The 11,338-nt window shown below is 45.5% G+C and overlaps 1 protein-coding gene across 1 annotated transcript; it reads left to right on the top strand.

Moving 5' to 3' along the window:
* The first annotated feature begins 231 nt into the window (after positions 1-231).
* Positions 232-10,466, top strand: LOC110520496 (serine/threonine-protein kinase SIK2). Its single transcript, XM_036975048.1, has 11 exons — positions 232-537; positions 1,190-1,389; positions 1,585-1,701; positions 3,925-3,988; positions 4,344-4,505; positions 5,116-5,240; positions 5,377-5,500; positions 5,742-5,968; positions 7,711-8,431; positions 8,574-8,769; positions 8,882-10,466. The coding sequence occupies exons 2-11, from the start codon at positions 1,237-1,239 to the stop codon at positions 9,459-9,461; spliced, it is 2,469 nt and encodes an 822-aa protein (XP_036830943.1). The 5' UTR covers positions 232-537; positions 1,190-1,236; the 3' UTR covers positions 9,462-10,466.
* Positions 10,467-11,338: the final 872 nt, after the last annotated feature.

Below are 11,338 nucleotides of genomic sequence, written 5' to 3'. Positions count from 1 at the left end.
CGTGGTGACACATCTCCGGGACTGACGTCATCGCCCCCATCTCCAAGCAACCTCTCCATCAGCACTCGCGTCACCGCGCGCCGAGCCGCACGGTTGCCTGGCAACCTCTGCCTTGCGCTTGCGCCCAGGCTTGTGCTTCGCTCGAAGTTCTGACGCGAGTGTGACGTTAATGAGGTGGGTATCAATTTGTTAGCCTATAGCAGCGAGAGAGGAGGAGTTTCCCATGAACACTGTGGCTGTCTGCATTCCACAGGAGCGCACAGGCAGACCGAACAGTGCGGTAGCCGGGGTTGTGACCGGCCAAATTAACCTGTAAATAGTTCTAACTGATACGGCTGGCACACTTTAGTGTACACTTCAGTGTACATTTATGTAGATATTTCTTTAAAAGAAGGAAAATAAAAAAAGTGAAATGCTGTTTTTCATTATACTTTTCTCATATTTACTGCAACTAATATCCTTATAGAATGACTTGTATAGCTGTCTGTAACAACCGATTAAACTGTGAGAGGAGCTGGTGCACCTACATCCAATAAGGTAAGACACGGCAATGCTCTTATGATTCTTTGGAAAAATCTGGTTTGTATTTCAAAGTGGATCTATAATGGACATATATAATAATGTTTTATTTATTTATTGAGACCGTTTTTATTTGTTTTACTCGGGCAGCCTGTGTGCGCGGAGCTGCCATTGCCATTTTCTTAACACTTAACAATTCTGTATTGTGTGTTATGTTATAAATGTCTACATGTCTATTAAGCATAGACTTTTCATATTTGGGCATGTTTAGTATGACGCCAACGCTTCAAAAGACGTATTTAATAGAATTAATATATGGTTAGAGCAGTATTTCAATTTAGTGCAAACTTGAAGATTTGACAGACATGAAATGATGTGCTCTATCTTGAATTATTTTGTGCATGATGATGCAATGGAAATGTTAATTCAGAATCTTTGCGTTTTTTTTTATAGTAATTGTGGAAGAACTACGCCTAGTTAAATGTGTAGCCTAATGATTATAATTATAACGTTATTATCAATAATGACAATAATACATTGATAATGTAATGCATTAGGCCTAACAAATGATAACACACAAATAATAGGCCTACAATAAAAAATAAAACAATGCCATTAATCATAGACGTATGCGCATTTGATATTTCAAATTTGTACTTTTGTAACGCAGGTACTACACACAATTTTTATCCTATCCTTTGGAATATAATAATCATCATGGTGATCATGACGGAGAGCAGCCAGGGGGCCCAGCCCAACCATACCCAGGGAAGGCCTCTCCAGGTCGGCTTCTATGAGATCATAAGCACGCTGGGGAAAGGAAACTTTGCCGTGGTCAAACTGGCAAGGCACAAAGTCACCAAAACACAGGTCAGCATCCCAAATCTTTCATTACCAATGGTTCCATGTCATATTTTATTCATTTCTAAATCACACGAACACATCTGAAAAGAACAAAAACATTTGGTAGAATCATATCAGCCTCTCACAGTGCATTTGTCCTGGATATAGTAGACCTTATCGTGTGTTTACAGTTTGCTGTGTTGGTTGGTTGTCCACTGCCAGGTGGCCATAAAGATCATTGACAAGACGAGACTAAACCCATCCAACCTAGAGAAGATCTACAGGGAGGTCCAGATAATGAAGCTGCTTAACCACCCCCATATCATCAAACTCTACCAGGTGTGTGTTGTTTCTATTATGATCCACTGTTCCACTGGGGGGGGTCTGTTATTTTAGGTGTGTTGACTGACACGCTATCCATCATGGATATTGCTGAGTGACTGGGCTGTGTGTTTGGCTATGTGTCCACAGAGAGACACAAGAGCTGAGTGGGTGCCGGGGACGAATAACACATGCACAGTAAACAAGAGAGGTAGAGGGCCTATTATTTGTATATATTTTTTATTTGACCTTTATTGAACTTAAAGGACAAGGAGTAGGGATGGACGTGTGGTGGCTTGGAAGAGATGAAATGTATGGCTGAAATGGAAAGGAAGGTTTCACTGTTTGTGTTATGGTACATACACTGGGTTTATACACACACACGTCTTTTTTCAATCAGCAGTTTTCTGCCCTTTGTTCAGTTCTGTGCTGTTTTGCTGGTTTTGAGGATTACTGGATGTCCGGATTTAAGAGGGTGACTGCTGAGGGATTTAAGAGGGTGACTGCTGAGGGATTTAAGAGGGTGACTGCTGAGGGATTTAAGAGGGTGACTGCTGAGGGATTTAAGAGGGTGACTGCTGAGGGATTTAAGAGGGTGACTGCTGAGGGATTTAAGAGGGTGACTGCTGAGATTGCGAAATTGTGTTCCCTTCCACACCCAAAATCCTGGGGAAAGATCTTATTAGAAGGTCCCCCCCTCTCCCACACACACACACACACACACACACAAACACACACACACACACACACACACACACACACACACACACACACACACACACACACACACACACACACATACATACACGCACACGCACACGCACACACAACGCTTTGAGTTGGACAGGAAAGCCTGATGTGTCATATGTCTTCCAGAGGACGAGCCACCACTGTGAGCAAATTAGTACTGAGGGATAGTCCTCCTAAAGCTAATCAGCATTTCCAATCAGGGCTCACAGGGCCAGATCTGACAGTGCTGCTGGGGAAAGCCAGGGAAACTTCTCACTTAGGACGAGTCACTGGATGACTAATGGCTCTGAGCCGGGTCGTCCCCCCCCCCCCCCCCCCCCCCCTGTGACACCCCCTCATCTGCCCACTGAGGGGGAGGTGTAGTGCAGTAAAGGCAACCTTGTGATCCGGAGGTCACATCCTCTCCCTCTCATCCTTCTGTTACACTAACAAACAGTGGGGGATTGGAAATGAGGCAGACAATTGCATTGAAAAAAGCCACAATCTATTTGCAATATTAAAGCTGATGCACCACCACCAAAAAAAAAAACTCAAAAACAACACCAAAGTATTGAACCTCGACCTTTAGATATGCTGACCTTTAGATACTGAATGCTCTTTTGTGAACAAAATGACACTTTTTTCTACTTCTGGAGATGACCACAGCCTGTTGTCTATTTCTCTTTCTTTCTTTCTTTCTCTTTCTTTATTTTTCTCTCTCATTCACACACTCCCCCACACACCACTCTTCAAGGGGCCAGTATGAGGGGCCCTTGACGTGCCAGACCACTTCCCTGGAAGCCTGTATGACATCAGCAGCACCTCTAGGGTGAGAAGGACAAAGAGTGGTGCTCATCTCTCTCAGACGAAGACTAGAGACTATGTGGAGCGTCTGTGTATCCCTAACCATTACGGCTGCCCAGGACCTCTCTGTCTCTCACGCAGTTAGAAAAATTAAAGAGAAACTGGTTTGGAAATTAAACGAGGCTTTGAAATGACTGCCATTGTTGTTGATTCGTGACTTAGCTAGCGTTAGGTTTTGGTTTATTGAGTCCTGGCAGTGATGTTAATCAGGCTTTCATTCCTAAGAAGTGGTAGTGACACAACATTCCCAACAACAACAACTGGTGACAGACAACACAGTTTAGTGGGAACACGGGTTTGAACTGTTGTGTGTGTTTTTGCCTGTGTGGACTCTTGTTCGTATCGTGTTCGTGTCCTATAAATAAAGAGCATACAGGAAGTGCCTGTCATCTCTGTTATGCAACAGTTCATATCATGGAAAGTCAGCATGCCCAGTGTGTGTGTGTGACAGAAGTTATGGAACAGGAAGGGGGTAGTGTGGTCAGAGGAAAATGAAGGTTGCCAGAAAATGTCCCCAGTGCTCAGTCCTGGCTCTGCTAAAACACTCACGGAGTGAAAAGTTCTCTCTCCTCACGTCATCACGGTATGTTTGTGTGTGTATACTTTTAGCTAACTTCTCTTCTATGTCTCTCTTTGTGTTTCTCTTAGGTAATGGAGACTAAAGATATGCTGTACATTGTGACAGAATACGCCAAAAATGGAGAGATGTTCGGTGAGGATCAAATAAAATATCCCTTTGTTGTAACCTGTGTTGGGCACAGTGGAGGCTGCTGAGGGGAGGATAGCTCATAATAATGGCTGGACTAGAGTCAATGGACTGGTATCAAACACATCGAAGACGTGGTTTCCAGACGTTTGATACCAGTCCATTGACTCCATTCCAGACGTTATTATGAGCCATCCTCCCCTCAGCAGCCTCCACTGGCTGTGCAGTATCTTTTTAGGTAATAAAAGGGGTAAAATAGATATGAAGTTCGTCCCTCACCCAGGATGTATAAATGGTTTAGGCATCTGAGTCTAAAACGCCCTTTCTCTCTCTCTCCCTCTCTCTCCCTCTTGTCCTCCAGACTACTTGACCTCAAACGGGCGCATGAGCGAGGACGAGGCGCAGAAGAAGTTCGGGCAGATTCTGACGGCAGTGGATTACTGCCACAGGCACCACATCGTTCACAGAGACCTCAAAACTGAGAATCTACTGCTGGATGCCAACATGAACATCAAACTGGCCGGTGAGTCTGTCTGGGAGATAACACGAACATCAAACTGGCCGTGAGTCTGTCTGGGAGATAACATGAACATCAAACTGGCTGTGAGTCTGTCTGGGAGATAATAGATAGCAGACTCCCCTCTATCCTTTATGGTTCTCTACGTGATTCCCAGACTTCTTAATCTCTCTACTGAAGAGAATACCTGCATCACTGTAATTAAAAGATTGTTACTGGGTCTGAGTGCTAATGAATTGCCAACTGCCAAGAACTAGAAGGTTCTTTATGGTGAAATAGCAGGGTCATAGCAGGCCTGATCTGATGCCACAGAGAGCCAGGGTGACAATCTGTATTCAGTAAACACACACACACAAACAAACACACACACACTGCCAGAAAGCAAGACAGTGCCCAGCGGGTCAACCTCAGTGCCTCATTGTGGCAGGACAATCAGAGCTCTGTGTCAGAGCCCAGGGTGATATTAGCTCAGATGCTATCTGGCCTTTTATCTGTCATTATGTGATTAACATTACGCAATATCAACAAGAAAAAACTCTGTAGCCAGCAGGGAATACAGGACTCAAACAACCACGAGTTTCACAAACTAACCAATCTCTTTCTCCTTCCCGTTCAGACTTTGGATTCGGTAACTTCTACAACGCAGGCGAGCCCCTGTCTACGTGGTGCGGCAGCCCCCCTTACGCAGCACCCGAGGTGTTCGAGGGGAAGGAGTACGAAGGGCCACAGTTGGATATCTGGGTAAGGGCTGACAGGGAAACTGTACACAATGTGTTTTGAACCGTAGTTCTACCATCTTCATGTCAAACCAATGAATAGTGAAGTAAAGGGAGAGGCCATTTGTTGACGTTCTCCTCCTGGTGTCTCTCCTCTAAAGAGTCTGGGTGTGGTTCTGTACGTTCTCGTGTGCGGTTCCCTTCCGTTCGACGGGCCCAGCCTCCCTGCTCTCAGACAGAGAGTCACAGAGGGGCGCTTCAGAATCCCCTTCTTCATGTCTCAAGGTACCCATCACACCATGGCAACCACACAGTGACACATTTCATAGTGTGATTGAACTGATACATTGATTGATAAAGTGACTGGTTTATATTATATAAAAGCATATGCTGTAGCATCAGACTGACCTTGCTTTCCCTTCTATCGCCCTCCCTACCTCCCTTCTCCCTCCCTATCTCTCCCTCCCTTCTCCCTCCATTCTCCCTCCCTCCTTTCTCCCTCTTCCTCCCTCTTTATTCCCCGCAGACTGTGAGAACCTGATCCGTAGGATGCTGGTGGTAGACCCAGCTAAGAGGATCAGTGTGGCCCAGATCAAGCAGCACCGCTGGATGCTGGCTGACCCCACAGCTCTTCACCAGACCCTCAGCATGACCCTTCCCCTCACAGACTACAACTCTAACCTGGGGGACTACAGCGAGCCTGTCCTGGGCATCATGCAAACCCTGGGCATTGACCGCCACAGGACCATTGAGGTGAGTGGCTTATTGGTTGATGTGTTAATTGGTTGATTGGTTAATTGGTTTATTGGTGTTATTGTCCTAAAAGGTGGATTAGAGGAGGGTAGGAGTGAGTGGAGCTGGGCCGTTATATAGGTTACAGGTTATAGGTTATGGGTTATAGGTTATGTGTTATAGGTTATGGGTTATAGGTTACAGGTTGTAGGTTATGTGTTATAGGTTATGGGTTATAGGTTACAGGTTATAGGTTATGTGTTATAGGTTACAGGTTGTAGATTACAGGTTATAGGTTATGTGTTATAGGTTATGTGTTATAGGTTATGTGTTATAGGTTATGGGTTATAGGTTACAGGCTGTAGATTACAGGTTATAGGTTATGTGTTATAGGTTATGTGTTATAGGTTATGGGTTATAGGTTACAGGTTATGGGCTATAGGTCACAGGTTATAGGCTATGGGTTATAGGTTATGGGTTATAGGTTACAGGTTGTAGGTTACAGGTTATAGGTTATGGGTTATAGGTTATGTGTTATAGGTTATAGGTTATGGGTTATGGGTTATAGGTTATGTGTTATAGGTTATGTGTTATAGGTTATGTGTTATAGGTTACAGGTTATGGGTTATGGGTTATAGGTTATAGGTTATAGGTTACAGGTTATGGTTATGGGTTATAGGTTATAGGTTATAGGTTATGTGTTATAGGTTACAGGTTATGGGTTATGGGTTATGGGTTATAGGTTATGTGTTATAGGTTATGGGTTATAGGTTACAGTTTGTAGGTTATGTGTTATAGGTTATGGGTTATAGGTTACAGGTTATAGGTTATGTGTTATAGGTTATAGGTTACAGGTTGTAGATTACAGGTTATAGGTTATGTGTTATAGGTTATGTGTTATAGGTTATGGGTTATAGGTTACAGGTTGTAGATTACAGGTTATAGGTTATGTGTTATAGGTTATGTGTTATAGGTTATGTGTTATAGGTTACAGGTTATGGGTTATGGGTTATGGGTTATAGGTTATAGGTTACGGGTTATGGTTATGGGTTATAGGTTATAGGGTATGTGTTATAGGTTACAGGTTATGGGTTATGGGTTATAGGTTATAGGTTACGGGGTATGGGTTATAGGTTATAGGTTATGGGTTATGGTTATGGGTATTAGGTTATGGGTTATGGTTATGGGTTATAGGTTATATGTTACGGGTTATGGTTATGGGTTATAGGTTATAGGTTATGGGTTACAAGTTACAGGTTATAGGTTATGGGTTATACAGATCACATAGTACCACAGGAATACAGTATTTGGAGTATACTGTAAAGACTGAGGTAGTGGGGTTGGGTACTGGGTTGAAAGTGGTGGGGCTTTGAGACAGTTAGTCATGTCTGGCAGTAGAGCAGGGTATGTTATGCTGCCTCCCAGGCAGGCACCACAGTCAAACACACCCTGGATCCCTGTACACCTGGGGGACTTAATACTCATTTTGTAGGGAGAATTAGGGGGATAACTGGCATCTGCTTTTAAAGCCTGACACAGTTAGCGGTGAGTAGATGAGCTCCAACAGCAGTCTCTCATGAGATCAGTCTGGGTGAACGCAGTCTGACGGGCTACAGACCTATCTGAGAGAGAAATATATGTAGAGAGAGTGAGAGAGACAAACAGGGAGAGGAACAGTGAAAAGCTGGCTAATACAGCCCCTTATATTATGATACCCTTTGGACCAAAATGGCTGACTAACATGTCCTTCTGTTCTGCCCCAGTCTCTGCAGAGCAGCAGCTACAACCACTTCTCAGCCATCTACTACTTACTGTTGGAGAGGATCAGGGAGCACCGAGCCCAGCAGCTCAGCCGTCAGTGTGGACCCTGGAACCAGAGACCCAGGAGCACCTCTGACTCCGGTACCCCAGAGGTCATCATGGAGGACAGCTTCAGACCTTCAGCCTACCCCATTCAATGCAAGAGTACCCCTCCCATGCACGCGGAGATGGAATATGACCAAGGTGCATTGTTCCAACGTGTGGTGTTCCCGGTGGAAGCCAGTCTGAACCGACTGCTGTGTAACCGCTCCATCTCCCCCAACAGCCTGGTGGAGACCAGCATCAGTGAAGAGGTGCGGCCCCGCGACCTGGAGGAGGAGGTCACACACACCTGCTCGGCCCTCGTCCTGCCCACCACCACCTCCCGGCGACACACCCTGGCCGAGGTCTCTGCTCGCTTCCACCAGTGCAACCCCCCCTGCATCGTTGTCAGCCCCTCCGATGGTGCGTCGTCTGACAGCTGTCTGAGGTCCTCGTCCACCCCCAACCCCGCTCTGCACCCCGCTGTAGGTGGCCTGTCAGCCGTGCTGGCCATTGGGACTGAGCCTGGGGCACTGGTCCCCGCCGATAGCCCACCGGCCCTCTCCTGTCACCTCCTCCCCCAGGCTCAGGCTGCCAGCTTCCAAGAGGGCCGCAGAGCCTCCGACACCTCCCTGACACAAGGTATGGATGATGTCAGTTTATAGCCATTAGGTATGCATCAGTCCCATCATCCTCATCATCATCATTACTACAGAGAAATGTATCAGTCACATCATCATCTAACCAATCGTCTGCCTGTCTCTCTCTCTGTGCACCTCCCCAGGTCTGAAAGCCTTCCGCCAACAGCTGAGAAAGAACACGCGCACTAAAGGCCTTCTGGGTCTGAATAAGATCAAAGGTCTGGCGAGGCAGGTCTGCCCTCCGACCTCCGACCGCAGTAGCCGTGGCACCTGGGGATCATTAGGCCCCACCATCAGTGAGCACCGCAGCATGCTGGAGGAAGTTCTGCACCAGCAAAGGTAAGAGGGAGACACACACAACCTTACACACGCACCTGCACATAAATACAATCACAGACACGTAGTCACCGTAAGTGTCATTCTAACCCCACCTCTCTGTCTCTGTTTACAGGATGCTCCAGATCCAGCACAAGCCCCAACCTCAGCCTCCTTGGCCAGCACCTACCCAGAATCCCCCGCTCTTCCTGACCCAGCAGCAGCCCCCCTCCCCCACCTCAGTCTTCGCCGCCCCCTCCACCCTGTTCGACAACCCCGCCCCCTCCCTCCTCCAGGGGGAACCCCAACACACCCTGCCCTCCCACCAGAGCCCCCTGGCTCTCCAGCATGCCTTCTGGCAGCAACCTCTGGAGTTATCTTCACCCTCCTATGGCTCCTCTTCCTCCTGCTCCTCCTCTTCCTCCTGCTCCTCCTCTTCCTCTCTCTCCCCTGTGGGTACTGCTGCTTACCTCCTCGAGGCTCGACTGCACATAAGCCAGCAGTCCAGCCTCTACCTCGAGACCAACCTCTACCACCAGACCAACCCCCAGGACCAAGCCCAGGACCAGACCCAGGCTTTCACCAAGGGCCCCTTCCCCCTCATGCCTATGCAGGGGATGTGGAGTCTGGATTCAGCCTCCGGGAGAGAGTCTGAGATGCAGGAGCTGGGCTGCGGTGGACAGCAGCAGCTGAGAAGCTGTGTGATGGTGAAGTAATGGGGGGAAAGAAAGGAGAAGCAGAAAACAACAACTTCTTATTGGAACAGAGTGATTGTTCTGCATGAGGACAAAATGTCCTGGTGATGTCATCACTGATGGACAGGAAGGGTAAGCGCTTTTTGACAGTGGGAACAGAACTTTGAGACGTGGAGCTTCTCACAGACCATCAGATGATGAGCAGATGACGACAGATCAGATCCTCTAAAAGTGTGAAAAGAGAACAATTGGGTAGAAAAACTGAGCAAAGTGGAGATAGATTTTTTTAAACTGATGCAAGTCACAAATCTACACTCTTGAACAACATGCAAACACACATCTAGTTGTGTGTGTCTGTGTGTGATCACATAAGCTGAGAATTAAGCAATAACCAAACTCTGGAGTGACGGCTCTGAGGTCTCATCCGAACCCCCAGAGAAGCAATAAAGGTCTGGGACCCCCTCAACACAACAGGGGACCTCCGTTCCTCTCCTTTGTCCCTGATGGGGACCCCAACTCACCCCTGTCCCGCTGGGGAGGGGTGAGTGAAGGACTAGTCTTGAAACCCCAACGAGGACTGGTATCAATGTACCATACTAGATCATTTAAGACCTATTTCAACAGTTTCATTTTTATTTTTTTCATCAAGTTTGAAAACAGGAGGATCCAGTCTTCCTGATTTTGTTTTGTGTTACTTTTCCAGTTTTGCTCACTGTATATAGACCTTAATTACTTATTACTTATTGTTTTCACTTAATTAGAAAAGACCAAAGTTATTTCTTTATTTTTACTTTGTTTGTCTTTTGGAGAAGATATGACTTATTGGTCACATACACATGTTTAGCAGGTGTTATTGTGGGTGTAGCGAAATGCTTGTGTTCTTAGCTCCAGCAGTGCAGTAATATCTAACCATACACAACAATACACACCAATCTAAAAGTAAAAGAATGGAATTTAGAAATATAGTAACATTAGGAGTAGGAGTATATTGGTGTTATAATTATATATATATATATACACACATATATATATACACATATATACAGTACCAGTCAAAAGTTTGGACACACCTATTCATTCCAAGGTTTTTCTTTCTTTTTACTATTTTCTACATTGTAGAATAATAGTGAAGAAATCAAAACTATGAAATAACACATATGGAATCATGTAGTAACCAAAAAAGTGTTAAACGAATCAAAATATATTTTATAATTGAGATTCTTCAACGTAGTCCCCCTTTACCTTGATGACATCTTTGCACACTCTTGGCATTCTCTCAACCCTTGAATGAGTAGGTGTGTCCGAACTGTTGACTGGTACTGTATGTATGAGCGCATATGTGTGATGGGATGAATAGACATTGTGGACAGTATGTAGATATAATATGTAGTATATCTGAAGAATACGTGGATAGAATAGTATATGTACAGCAATAGTTGAATAGGATGGACTTGACTAGAATACAGTATACACATATGAAGTGGGTAAAATGGGATATATAAACATTGTTAAAGTGACCAGTGTTCCATGTCTGTGTACATAGGGTAGCAGCTTCTAAGGTGCATGGTTGAGTAACCGGGTGGTAGCTGGCTAGTGACAGTGACTAAGTTCAGGACAGGGTACTGGTGGAGGCCGGCTTGTGATAGCTATTTAATAGTCTGATGGCCTTGATGGCCTTTCAGTCTCTCGGTCCCCGCTTTGATGCACCTGTACTGACCTCGCCTATTTTGTAGCCATCCTACAAACATGCAGTATCATAACTATTCTAAACTTCCAAACTTTCTTTGAAGACAATGTTATTGTGATTTCACAAACTGTGATTTGTTTGTGCGAGATTCTAGCTGAGCTTATACTGCTTTCACCAGAGAAGAAACAATGACTTGCTGTGTGACTAAAGC

Source organism: Oncorhynchus mykiss, chromosome 3, assembly GCF_013265735.2.
Source record: "Oncorhynchus mykiss isolate Arlee chromosome 3, USDA_OmykA_1.1, whole genome shotgun sequence".
Classification (NCBI taxonomy): Eukaryota; Metazoa; Chordata; class Actinopteri; order Salmoniformes; family Salmonidae; genus Oncorhynchus; species Oncorhynchus mykiss.
The sequence above is the reverse complement of the archived record's forward strand: the minus strand, read 5'-3'. Positions and strand labels throughout refer to the sequence as shown.

Excerpts from the sequence above, each read along its gene's own strand:
- LOC110520496 (XM_036975048.1), top strand. The coding sequence starts at position 1,237 with ATGGTGATCATGACGGAGAGCAGCCAGGGGGCCCAGCCCAACCATACC. Across the intron at positions 1,390-1,584 it reads ACAAAGTCACCAAAACACAG|GTGGCCATAAAGATCATTGA; the intron begins GTCAGCATCCCA and ends GTCCACTGCCAG. Across the intron at positions 8,432-8,573 it reads CGACACCTCCCTGACACAAG|GTCTGAAAGCCTTCCGCCAA; the intron begins GTATGGATGATG and ends GCACCTCCCCAG.